Here is a 13,706-nt window from a genome sequence, read left to right as displayed (position 1 = left end):
CATTTTTTCTTCTCCAGCAGTAGATGTTTAAAAAACAGTTGTGAAAACTTTAAAGCTATGTTTTTCAAAACCTCATCTGCAAACGCCAGGGGAAAAAAATCTACAAAGAAATAGGAGTTTGCTGTGGGTTTTGAAACCTGCAGCATGCTCAGTATGTCGCGGAAAAGCCACAGATTTTTGCTACTGATTTAGACTTTTCTAATGCCCAGGCTAAAATCCGTAGAAAATCTATTAGCAGCTAAACCTATGCCAAAAGATGCACATAACTCATGCTCTGCAAAATCTGTGACAGAAGTTATCCACCACATCTGGACTAAGTCTAAGGCAACTCTCACCCATCAGTGCGGAGATTCTACTTTTATTTTTGGCCGCAGCTCCCGGTGGCCGACAGCGGGGTTTAGCACACCTCATCACTGATGAGGTGTGCTAAACGCTAAAACCAGAGCAAACTCTGCTTAGAAAACGCCGCAATCAAGCGCATCTCTGCAAAGTTCTCATTGAAATCAATGGGAGTGTTATACCATTTTTACCACTGCGTTGAAAAGGCAGCGGTAAAAGCGGAAAAAAGTGCCCGTGTGAAAGCAGCCATAGACTCTGATGAAATCTGCGTTTTGGTATTTGATAGAAACAGAAAATCACAATGCAGTGCCGGATGAGTCGCACGACAGTTGCCCAAATATTCCAGTGACTTGAAATGTAATCCACCATTTTGATGAAAAATAGTGCTCTGACAAAGATGTGAGCGCAGGTAAAGAAAGCCCACCATTAAAACTGATTTTGTTGCACATATAAACCAGTCATAGTGCAGATTTAACTTCTTGGTGTTCTTGAAAAAAAATTAAAATCTGCACTGTGATTTGCTGCTTTGGGCAACAATGGCAGTTTTTCTTTTAGACAGTGTTGAAGACCTTCAGCATTCTAGGCACCCAAACACTCTGAGTAACCACACGGCGTGCAGTTTATTAATCAACTGTAAATAATCAAGTGTGCTCCTATATCAACACAAAACTTCCAATATCTAATAAAGGGCTTGTCCAATTGAAAGCTGTTGATGGCCTACCCCTAGGATAGTTCATCATTAGTAGATTAGTGGATGTTTGCTGCCTTGGATCGCCGCTGATCAGCAGTTTCCTGGTCTGATGCTTTCGTTTGTGCAGACAGACGATTTCTGCAAGCAGCAGACAGCTCTATTCCCCTTTCAGTGGCCGAGCTTGGTATTGCAGTCCAAGTTATCAATCATTTCACTGGAAACTTTACCTGCAATACCAAGCCTGGCCAATGCAGTGAGAATATTGCTGTCTGCTTTCTACAGAAATCGGCTTTGTGCACAAGTGCACCAGTACAGAGAAAAGCTGATTGGTGGGTTGGTTGGGAAGGTGGCATACACTTAAAGCTATTCAGTACAAATCCCAATTTTTTTTTCAGTGAGAAATATCACCCATTTGCATTGACCCACATTTTTTTCCTCACTCTTTTCAGAGAACAGTAAATTAAATTTTGATTATAGCATTTAGAGTTAAAGGGGTTGTCCAGGAAAAAAAATCTTAACACCTCTAACAAAGTGCACTGCATTAAAACATCACACTCATACTCACCTTTGATGTCCTGGGTGCTCCGGTTGCCTGCCACTCTGGTCCCCCCCAGCCTCTGACGTCTTCAGGGTAAGCAAGGTTCCATGTCATTTAAGTGTGTCGCTACTGTGGCCAATCATTGGCCTCAGCGTTGATACTGGAGCAGTGGGGGACCGGAGCGCCCGGGACATCAATAAGGAGAGTACAAGTTAGTTTGTTGTTTTAATGCAGCGCACTCTGTTAGGCGGTTTCTCCCACACTGGACAACCCCTTTAAAAGGGAAAGGAAATTTTCAAGGAATGAATGAGGATGGTACCACCAAATGGAGAAAAACTGCATTAGGCGTAACAAATGGTTTTTTCCACATTGAACATAATTGTTAACTATGCCCTATTGTACTGGGCAACACATTTAGCAGATAGATCAGCTTTAATATATACATTTTTCCCTCTTGCCCCTTGATTTCAAACCTTATTTCTTGCTTGTCGTGGAATAAAAAGCCCCTGTTGCTAATGGGGGCATATCATGAACAGCCCAGTTGCAGTACTGCTGTTTATCGACTAGACAGTTCCCATTAAAGGGGTTGTCCCGCGCCGTTTTTTTTTGTTTTTTCAACCCCCCCTCCCCCCCCCCCCCCGTTCGGCGCGAGACAACCCCGATGCAGGGGTTAAAAAAGAACACCGCACAGCACTTACCTGAATCCCCGCGCTCCGGTGACTTCTTCCTTACCTGCTGAAGATGGCCGCCGGGATCTTCTACCTCGGTGGACCGCAGGGCTTCTGTGCGGTCCATTGCCGATTCCAGCCTCCTGATTGGCTGGAATCGGCACGTGACGGGGTGGAGCTACACGGAGCCGGCATCCAGCACGAGCGGCCCCATTGAGGAAAGAAGAAGACCCGGACTGCGCAAGCGCGTCTAATTTGGCCATTAGACGCCGAAAATTAGACGGCCTCCATGGAAATGAGGACGCTAGCAACAGAGCAGGTAAGTGAAAAACTTCTTATAACTTCTGTATGGCTCATAATTAATGCACAATGTACATTACAAAGTGCATTAATATGGCCATACAGAAGTGTATAGACCCACTTGCTGCCGCGGGACAACCCCTTTAAGCTCTTGTGCGGCTGAAATACCTTGTTTAAATACTGTCAGCACTACTTCAGAAAAAAAAAATACTGCACCGAGCCCTCATGTCTGATAGGTGGCCTGAGCCCCAGCACAATACAACTGCCAAAGCTGCAGATGCCTTCCTGAGAATAAGTAAAACACAATACCACACATAGAAACACAGATTTGATAGCAGAAAAAGACTAAATGGTCCATCTAGTGTGTCTTAATATTATTTCCATTATCTTGGGATAGATATACTTTTATCCCATGTATGTTACAATTTGCTAATTGCACACTGGGTGCTCTGTTCAGCAATTTAAAATTATGAATGGGCCATCTTTCTCTGTAGAGGCTGTGAGGTTTGTGCATAGAGGCTGCTGGTATATCTACCTATAAGTTATGTATATTCCTGCATTTGTTGTCAGAATTCCCTCAATAAATATTTTGCCACAACAGGTAGGTATTTATATCGTTACCCCTTTTACCTGCCCTGGTCAAACACAATGTGCATTCCTTTGATGATGTCAAAGGCAAGGGCCACATTTGTGGAAGCACTAATGTGTGGGTTTGAGAACCACTGATCTCCAAAAAACATTTACGGTCCTCTCATTCTGAATTTTTCCAGTTGCTCATATGCATAGTGCAAACACCCAAGAGAATAGCAGTTTACTAGGAAATCAAAAGTATATAAAATGCTGCATATCAGCCCAAGTTACATTTTCAGGATCCTTTTGGATCCAACTTAACATTCAGATGACGATCAATCAATCAATGAGATTGACACTTGTTTAACAAGCCTTCAACAAAGGCTGATTCAGAATGTACAAGGGACGAACTATCCTTCAAAGAATTGTTCATCCCCTATACACTATCATCGTTGTGGGCCACACATCCCCAGTGTATATGGGAAAATGTGTTACTGACAGCAGTAATTTGTGGTGCTGCATTAATCTCTTGGCGACATCCACCATACATGTTAGAGCTCCTGCAAACTGGCGAGAACGATATTGGGCTGTGATTCACGGCCCAATATCACCCTCGCAATCCTTCTGAAAACCCCTGGATGCGAGGTGTTTTCACATGGAAATAACTTTGCATCCCTGCGGGGCTGAAGGAATCCCCCATAGCAAGGAGAGAGAGGGGGATGTAGGTAGAGGGGATCTCCTAGAGATTTCTCCATATTTGGAAAGATAGGGGGTTGGGCTAGAGGGTTCATCCAGGGCTTCCCTGAGAGTGGGAGCAGAGCTAGAGGGGGTTTTCAAAGTGATTCAGCTATACCCAAGAGAGGGGGTTAGGCTATAGGACAGATTCCTCTAGCCCCGTCCCCTTTCTTGGCTAGAGAGTAAACACTATGAGAACCCTCTCTCTCTCCAACTATGGGGAGATTTCTAGGAGATCCCCAGTAGCTCTGCCCCCTTCTTGCTCCTCGCTATGGGGGATTCTTCTGCGATCTTCTCCCATTGATTTTAATGGGGCCGTCGCTGCTACTGCCATTGAAAACAATGGGCTATATCGTTTGAAGAAAGAACATGCTGCAATTTGTTTTCTGCATAGCATCACAACGCGGTGCTATGCAGGACAACATCGCTAATGTGCATGAACCCATTCAAACAATTGGTTTCATATTTGCGCGAGATTTGTGTGTTTCACAGCACACAAATCTCGCACAATTTTCTCGCCAGTGTGAAGGAGCCCTTATAGTGGATGTGCGCGGAGCTTGTATGAAGTTGGCTTGGAAGCAGAGCCCTGTCCATACATGATGGGTGTCAACTGTCTGATAGCTGACACCTGGCCACAATCAGATATAAAACTGTTGTCTGCTGTCATATTCTACTGACAGCAGCTTATCTCCTGCAAGAGCAAAGAATTGTGCATGTAGAAGTCAGGCTGTTCCCAAACACCTTCATGTGATAGCAGAATCTACCAACATTTATCTCATGTGCATGGGCAGCTTAACAAAGGCAAAGACTAAATTAATGGGTGCATAAGCTCTTACCATACAAGCTGTACTCCAGATATCAGCAGGAGTGCTATACCCCGCTCCTATGAGAACTTCTATGGAGCGATACTGTCTGGTCTGTATGTCTTCAGTGAAGTGTTTGTGCTATACAAAAGAGAATATTCCTTTATAGATAAAAAGTATAAATGTGAATGCATACTCTCCATAGGTAAGGATAGTTACTGTACATACCACCCAACAAGCATTTCCAAGATCTGCAATTTTAACCCTAATATTGTCAGCATTTCTAGGATCCAATGGGTTCACCAGTAGATCTGCGGCACGCATTTTATCTGTAACATAAAAGTAATTACAAATTAAATGCATATAACAGTACATATAAAGAAACTGCGCTAGGACATATGCTAGTTGTGCAAGTGACTGTAGAACACCACTTCCAAGAATCCAGTGTGATAGAAGAGCCATATAGTACTATTTGGCCATTCAAGAACTTTAATGGTAGCTCATATTTTTCAAAACATAAAACAGAGCTTGAAAAAGATATTCTATAATGCCAAAATGTTACACTGTGATTTCACCAGATTCTCTGAATAAAGTAAGATATGTGAAGCTATGGATGCCCCCTTTGTGTTGCTGTGACTTTCTATCACATTAAGTGCTTATAAAGAATCATAAGGCATTTCCGTTATATTTTGAAAAATATGGGTTACCATTAACCCCTTGAGTGGCACGCCCGGAAAATTTCCGGGACGAGCTCCACTGCCCATAGTGATATACCCCGGAAGATTTCCGGGCTATGTATCACTATGGGAGCTGCAGAGCACAATGCCACAAGCTGTGACAGTGTGCTCTGCCTGCACAGACCCACAGAGAACAAAGCAAGGGCTTTGAAAAACCAGCAGAAGATATTGCCGATATGTCGGCAATCTCCTGGTTTGTTTACAGGTTGCCATAGAGACCATCGGCTTGTCAGAAGCAAGCCGATGGTCTCTGTGGCAGGGAGAGCTGGTTGTTAGCTGTCAGAGGACAGCTAGGTACCAGCTCTTACAGCAGAGATCAGAGAAAACCTCCGATCTCTACTGTGTTAACCCTTTACATGCTGCAGTCTATGTGACTGCAGCATGTAAAGGGCTGTCACTGCAGCATGTAAAGGGCTGTCACCATCGGACCCCCGGAATGTGATCAGGGGTCCTGATGGGTCCCTGTGGAAGTCCCCTAAAGGGACAAAAAAAAATTTAAAAAATTATAAAAAAAATAATAAAAACACTTGTCTCCCTTTACTTTGTAAAAAAATCAAAAATACAATCACACATGTGGTATCCATGCGTCGTAATGACCCAGAGAAGGAAGTTAATACATTATTTAACCCCTTAATGACATGGCCCCTTTTTTTCTTTTTTCCCCGTTTTTTTTTCCTCCCCCGTTTAAAAAATCACAACTTGTCCCGCAAAAAACAAGCCCTCAGATGGCCATGTCAATGGAAAAATGAAAAAGTTATGGCTCTTGAGACGCAACTGCAAAATTAGTTGAAATTTAATGATTAGACCATTTTAAAAAACCTGCCCTGGTGGGCACGACAGGGTTGTAGGAAACCCGCCACTCAAGGGGTTAAAGGTGTTAAATGGCCATGTAGTGCTATATGGAGTATACTTGTGGCTTATTCTTCAATTAAAGCATAACCACACTTTCAAATGCCGTCTTTCAGGTGACTTTTCCGTCCATGAGGAGTAACAGTATTCTAGGCCATTATATTATTTGTATATGGTATATTTTTAGCATTTCCCCCTCTGCAGGCTTCAGGTCTAATTCTCAGTCTTCCCTGAGCCGGTAACTAGCTCTTATGATGGCTGCCATATGCTGCAGAGAGCAGGATATCTTCTCATGTAACTCTCTGTAGAGTTCATAGTAACAGCATCATGGAAGACATTATACAGCAGTACTGAGTAAAGAAGATGGGACGTCAGTAGCTGTGAAACACTAGGGATTATTCTGGCAGCCATTATGGAGTCCGGAAGGAATGGGCTAATTGGCTTCTGCCTCTTGTTTTTTTTTGCCTTCCTCTGGATCAACAAGGAGGTTGAAACAGGCTGAACTAGATGGACATTGTCTTCATTCAGCCTAACATACTATATTACTAAACACTATTAGCTGCAGCAGCATATCTGTGAGTCTCTCTGTCTTTCTCTCTCCAGCAGCACCCTGCTCTCCCCCTCTCTTTTCCATAGTCTTCTACAGGCAGCATGGGAAAGCAGAAAAGTTCCAACCACACTTTATTTTATTTATCTCAATGTCTGTTATTAGAAACACAGACTTTATATATTATACACACACACATTATATACATACACACACATTTAAAATGTAGAAGTGGTCTATAATGACCCCAGTGAGATATTGTAATTGGTGTATACAGCAAGGGTTCTGTTAACTTGCCTGTGTGCAAGATGTTAACACTCTGTTTGACTCCAGCTAATCATTTATTCAAGGTCACGATCCCATGGACACAGAGGGAGTAAAAGGGATGCGGTTTTACGAGGATTGTACACTTATATGCTAAAATTATGTGTCACTAAACATCTTTTGATTTTACTGTAATTTGTATTTTTATATAATAATTTTATGTAATATTAACTTCAACATGTTAAAGATTCTATAGGACGATAAAGTATAAAATAAACATCTGGGGGCTGGACTTCCAGAACCTGCAGCATTCAGACCATCACTGCATCTTATCCAGCTGTTATCTGATCTAACTGAAGGTCTCTAACAGTTTTCTTGGAGGCCCCAGTGAGATTTTTCCTATTGGACTGAACGAAGGAGCTCTCTGTGATGGAGGAACGCAATTCTGAGTAAATGAGCCTTTGTCTCACTGTTTTTCCCATCTGGGGGGTGGAGTGGTGGACAATGACTTGGGGTGTCAGTCCAGGGGAGGAATTAGGAAATCTCAGGTAGATCATTTTGCTTTTGTTTTATTGTGCATACTAACCTCTGCTTTTAAATTAGGAAAGTGTATAAATCAGAACCGAGAGTGTGAAGTGGATTCAAGCTTCTCTGTCTATCCATCTAGAAAGTGAATCTGGCTAGGGCTTAGATTGTTGTGCCTTTAATTTATGACACCAAGGTCACCTTTTCTATTACCAGTTGATTGTAACGTGTGGAGTTGCATCACAGTCCTACAATTCATTAGCATATACACGCATATATTCTAAGACCATATAATAAAATTTTGTGAATGTCTGATGAGCAGATTACAATATTTATGGGTGTTAGGTGTGTGGGAGGAACCAACGATCTTAGAGTTTGTGCGTTTTAGCATAGATCACCCAACAGCATCACCACTGCAGGCAAGACAAGGTGTGTTGAGGAATTTTTCCTTCCCTCTAAATTTCTTGTGGGCAATTGTGTATGGATGGATCAGGTTGAATAGAATTGCTTGGGTGACTATGATTAGATATCAAGTGGATTATAATCACAGTGAAGAAAAGCATAGCGTGCCAAATAAAGCAAAGTGAAATAAATGCCTGAGGAGACCTGTTTGTATGTGCATGCACGATTAGATCAGGAAGGTCGTATAATAGTAACTGTGCTGGCTAGAAATGAAAATCTTTTATCATACTGTATCTAACAGGTCAAATAAATTGTAGACAAATATACATATTGTACTTTCCCTATTGCAATTAAAAGAACAGTAATTTGGTACAAAGTGCAGGTTTATCCATAGGAACGTATAGAAAAAGCATGCTTCTTGACTAAAGAAGCCAAAGGAAACCGTAAAGCCGATGCTGCAGCTAAGGCTGCTGCAGTACTATCCCTTCCTGTGAATGTCTACACTGCGCAGCCAGTGTTTGGGAAGGAAGACCTGCAATTACTGAAGACTCTCCAGGAGCAGACTACCACCCCGGAAAAAGGGGAATGGACAGAACGAATAGGGTCTAAAGGAGAGGATGGGCTATAAACTGTGCTTACCTAGGGTATTATACCCAATGATGTGTGCCCTGTCCCATGGACCAACTCACTAGTCTATGAAAGCAATGGTTAGTCTGTAAAAGCAGTAGTGGGTGGCCCCGGGTTCCATTATACTGCTGCCAAGTTTGTGCAGGGTTGTGTGATCTGTGCTAGCCACAATGCTGCAAAAGACACTCAAGGTACCTATGATGTGTACTCCTAAGGTATTATACCTGTTCCAGTGACTGCAGATTGATTTAATGCAGCTTCCATTGGTGGGCACCTACAAGTATGTTCTCGTGTGTACTGATTTGTTTTCAGGGTGCATCGAGGCCTGGGCTACTTCAAAGGCAAATACAAAAACCATTGCTAAGAAAATGCTGTTAGAAGTAGTCTGCAGATATGGAGTACCAGAAGTGATTAAAAGTGACAGAAGTTGTCGTTTCACCTCTGAAATATGTTAAGAAGTTATGCAAGCCCTAGGAATAGAACAGGCATTTCATACGCCAAATCATCTGCAGAGTAGTAGCAAGGTAGAGAGATTAAATGGTACGTTGAAATAAAAAATTCAGAAAGCCATGGCAGACAAAACAAACCATGGACAGAATGTTTTCCACTAGCTTTATATACCGTTAGGATGACTCCACATAAGAAAACTAGCCTTAGCCCTTATGAAGTGCTTTTTGGTACTCCCTCCAAAATAGACGTATTTTCTACAGCAGTTACCTATGCTTCATTCTGACATCATTGAATGGCTGTGATTGGTTAACCCAGCGCCGGCTTTCATTGGTTGACGCGGAGCTGAGTTAACCAATCAGAGAATTAGCTTGCTGGAGGCGGGGCATTCAAGCCCCACATCCAAAAAGCAATGCTCTTATGGGGTGCAGGAGGGAGCGACAGCCTGCAGCAGCGCCGCAGATCATTGGGGAATGTTGGCGGTGAGTATTGATTTTTTTTTTTAATGTGTAGTTCGTTTCCCCATTAAAATGCATTGGAACGCATTAATGGCGTTTCAATGCATTTCAATGGGGAAAAGTGCTTTGACATACGAGTTTTTCAGCTCAAGAGCTCCGTCTTGGAACGGATTTAACTCGTAGTTGTTAATTTATTTCTCTTACTTGTGAAGAAATTAAAGGGGTTGTCTCACGAAAGCAAGTGGGGTTATACACTTCTGTATGGCCATATTAATGCACTTTGTAATATACATCGTGCATGAAATATGAGCCATACAGAAGTTATTCACTTACCTGCTCCGTTGCTAGCGTCCTCGTCTCCATGGCTCCGTCTAATTTCGCTGGCTTCTTGCTTTTTTAGACGCGCTTGCGCTGTGCGGTCTTCTGCCTGGTGAATGGGGCCGCTCGTGCCGGAGAGCTGCTCACCGCGTCGTCATCGTAGCCCCGCCCCGTCACGTGTGCCGATTCCAGCCAATCAGGAGGCTGGAATCGGCAATGGAACGCAAGGAAGGAGAAGAAAATCCACGGTGCACCATGGGAGAAGACCCGCGGTGCACCGTGGGAGAAGACCAGCGGCGCCATCTTTAAAAGAAGAATAGAAGAAGCTGCAGAACGCTGATGCAGGTAAGTGCAATGTGCTTTTTAAAAACTAACCTATGCTTTCTTTTTAACAGGGCAGAATGCGGAGGTAAGTGAAAAAAATGTTTTTCCGCTTTCGCCGCGAGACAACCCCTTTAATGTGTGATTGTTCTGCAGGAAAATTTAAGGAACAAGAACTACCAGAGAAACCAACCGCGGTGACAAAGACACTGCCATCAAACAAACAGAAATGTTTGACCTGCAATCTTTCCCCTTGTAGAAATAAAAAAAAAAACACAATTATTGTGGAAAATGACAAATTATCTACAGCTTGTTATTCAGACATTGGAGTATTATAACTTGCATGTTTGAATATTTTTAAATATTATACTTTCAACATTTAAATGATGCAGGTAAATGTATAATTGTATATATACTCGCTCATTAATTACATGACATGATACATAGCTATAGCTTTGATAGCATTAGTACTAATCGATTAGGCCTGAACAAGGTGATTTAAATGGTTAGCTGGTATCCTATGGGTTACAATGTACAGTCTTGTATATTATATGGGTAGGGTCATCTTGCAGGCATTGTGTTAGGTAGATAAAGCTTAGGGAAACTTGCATAAATGCTAAAAAGGGAAGTAATTTAGAAGTGGCCTATAGTGGACCCCAGTGGGATACTGCAACTGGTATATAGAGTTAAGGCCCCTTAACACGCAACAATTACATTGTGCAACACATTTTTACAAAATTTGCATAACAGAACATAACTGATACGTTTCTGTAAAATTAAAACGTGCTGATTACACTGGTAAGATTGAATAGCAGCACGTCTCATTTTCAAGTTACAAAACATTTCCTTTATTTAAGATAACACTTTGGACATGCTGTAATATTCAACTGTTTTTGGTGGAAAATAACGCTTGGATCTTGACTTCCTCCTGTAAGAAACGTTACTTTCCCTCTGTAAGATCCAGCAAAAGTCGCCCATCGTATTCGGATTGCACTTTCCTTTGTAACAGTCTTCAATGACTGACAGCTCCAAATTCCATTCAAATGGAATGAATTTTTGAGCAATCAAACAATATTTTTTATGCTAAAATCCAGCGCTAAACAACAACTGAACAAATAGTCCACGACTGCCCGCCTTTACACGTAACATTCACTTTCGGCCATTTGAACAAATTTTGAGAGATAATAGTTTCGTGTAAAAGGGCCTTAAGAGTTAAGTTACCTTAACATGCTGTTTGTCTCCATTGTTAATCAAGGTCACGATCCCAAAGATACAGTGGGATTAAATATATGTACATATGACATAAAAGAACAAATCTACCTGAGAGTCTTCTAGTAACACCTGCCCCCCCCCCACCCCCAAAAAAGCTTGTTCACTAAGGGGTTAAGGAAAGTTGCACAAGTGTCACCCATGAAGAAGGAGCTGGATACCAGTTCATGTCTGATGACAACAAAGTGCACCTGAACTGATTTTATCGATCGTTTAGAGGCGTTAAAGCATTCTTCCTATAACCCTGATCTTGCCCTAAGAGGATGAAGAGTCACGTCTGATGAAGAGGTGAAGACAGCAGTGTATTCGTGGCTCGCAGCTCAGCCTAAAACATTTTTTAATGAGGGAATATGAACGTTTGTTGACAGATAAACAAAGTGTATTAAAATGCAGAGATAATTTTTATTTTATAGCGCTAACTTATTCCGCCTTTTCTGAAAGTTGATTAAAATAAACTCTACAGCCCAAGTGCAGATAATTTTTGACTCACCCTCATATATATAAAAAAATGAGGAGGTGCACACACTGGCCAAGTCATACAGAATGTGTGACAGATGACATTCAGAATACTTGGAGAGGAAACACATCTTAACTTTACCCCTTCACAACTGCAAGTTTCCTTTGACAGTACAGTAGATTAGAAAAACACTTTAACCCTTTGGCGACATGCGACGTACATGTACATCAGATGTGCATGGAGTTTGTATGCAGCAGGTTAGAAGTCACAGCGGCGGGATCAGGGATAACATTACATATCCTGAGAGAGATCATCAATATTTTAATAACATAAAACCCCTTTTTAGACATTTTTATATAAGATTTGCAAGCTGATTGGGGCTGGTTTATCTCTACTTACGTGGAATGTGAATAGCACTACTGCTTGTGCCAGAAGGATCATTAGTACGATGGTTCGGGCACATACAGCTCCACTGTATGCAGCACTCTACATCACTTGATATTGGGTTCTGTCTCCATTAGAGCTCACAATCTATATTCACCCTTCTGTATGCTTTTGAAGTGTGGGAGGCAAATTGGAGTACCCGTAGGAAACCCATACAAACACAAGGAGAACATACAAACTCCATGCAGATGTTGTCATTGGTGTGATTTAATAACCACAACCCAATTTGTCTACACAGAGCCATTTGCTGACGACAGCAAATGATTTTTGAAGCAGTGTCATCCAAATAGCCCACCAGCGACACAATTAGTCAGTCGTTAGTCACAGCAGCCTGGGGCCTTGCGAATGTCCCCAAGGCCGCCATTGATGTTTGCCTATTAAGCCCTGCATGTGGCAGAGTGTAATAAAATAACTACTCAAATACAACATACTGCAATACTAAAGTATTGCAGTACATTGAAAATACTGAGGATAGGTTATCAACATTATTCCAATTAGTTCCAATCAATGCTTTTGCAAGTTGATCTTGGCTCCTTTATCTTTGCTTGCATGCAGCAAATGGCACTACTGCTTGTGCCTGAACAATCTTTAGTGCAATTGTTCGGGCACATAGATTAATGTTGTTGTTGATAGCAGATAGTTGTTCACATGGAGCCATGTGCTGCTGACAACACATGAATTTTGGTGTTGCATAAAAGATGTGATTACCAGAAAAATAGGGGACCTTCAAATGAGCAGATGACCTGCCTGCGTTAAAGGCCCGTGTTAGCTGCAGATCTCATGTGCCAATTGTCTTCCTGCATGCTTGACTTAGTCTAACCTGCCACTTTGTTGTACATACACCAAAAAGAGGAGATTCCAATATAACTTGGCATTTATTCTTCTCCTCTTACAAATACAGCCAATGCCTCAGCATCACAGGCCTTTTCTTTGACTTGCAAAATGCATTGCAAGGCTAAAATGTCACCTGTAATTATTAGGATGAGGCGAATAAATGCTGTAATATTGTACTCTCCAGTGCCCTGGATCTCTTCTATTTAAAGGGAATCTGTCAGCACCTTCAGCTCGCTTCCACTGCTGGGTAGCATAAGGTAGTGACAGGCATAATTCTATATCTGTGAAGTAATTTATCATTAGCAGTGCAAACATAGTGCGGGGAGGAAATAGTCCTCGATACCCCCCCCCCCCCCTGTCCTCCAGGCACCGATTAACAGCTGTCTCCCTATTATTGTGAATCATTCTCCAATCTCATATAACCCATGAATAATTCTGCATAAAAAGTAAACAGATCAAAAAACGTTCCATTACCCAAGATGTTAGTTGAGCTGGTTTCATGGCACAACCTTGTATAAGCTGGGTGGGGAGAGGTGGTACATAATCACATGCTCAACAAGCAC

The 13,706-nt window shown here is 42.0% G+C and overlaps 1 protein-coding gene across 6 annotated transcripts in view; it reads right to left on the bottom strand.

The window, feature by feature from the left end:
• SRPK2 (SRSF protein kinase 2) overlaps positions 1–13,706 on the bottom strand; it is a 126,246-nt gene that overhangs the window by 13,648 nt on the left and 98,892 nt on the right. For all 6 annotated transcript variants that reach the window (XM_066591956.1, XM_066591955.1, XM_066591960.1 and 3 more), the window contains 2 exons: positions 4,873–4,973; positions 4,678–4,785 (listed from right to left, as the gene is read on the bottom strand). In XM_066591956.1, the coding sequence (XP_066448053.1) occupies positions 4,678–4,785; positions 4,873–4,973 (209 nt within the window). The remainder of the gene's footprint in view (positions 1–4,677; positions 4,786–4,872; positions 4,974–13,706) is intronic.

This window comes from Eleutherodactylus coqui, chromosome 2 (genome assembly GCF_035609145.1).
Source record: "Eleutherodactylus coqui strain aEleCoq1 chromosome 2, aEleCoq1.hap1, whole genome shotgun sequence".
In the NCBI taxonomy this organism is placed as follows: Eukaryota; Metazoa; Chordata; class Amphibia; order Anura; family Eleutherodactylidae; genus Eleutherodactylus; species Eleutherodactylus coqui.
Note: the sequence above shows the minus strand (reverse complement) of the source record. Positions and strands in the feature narration are given on the sequence as shown.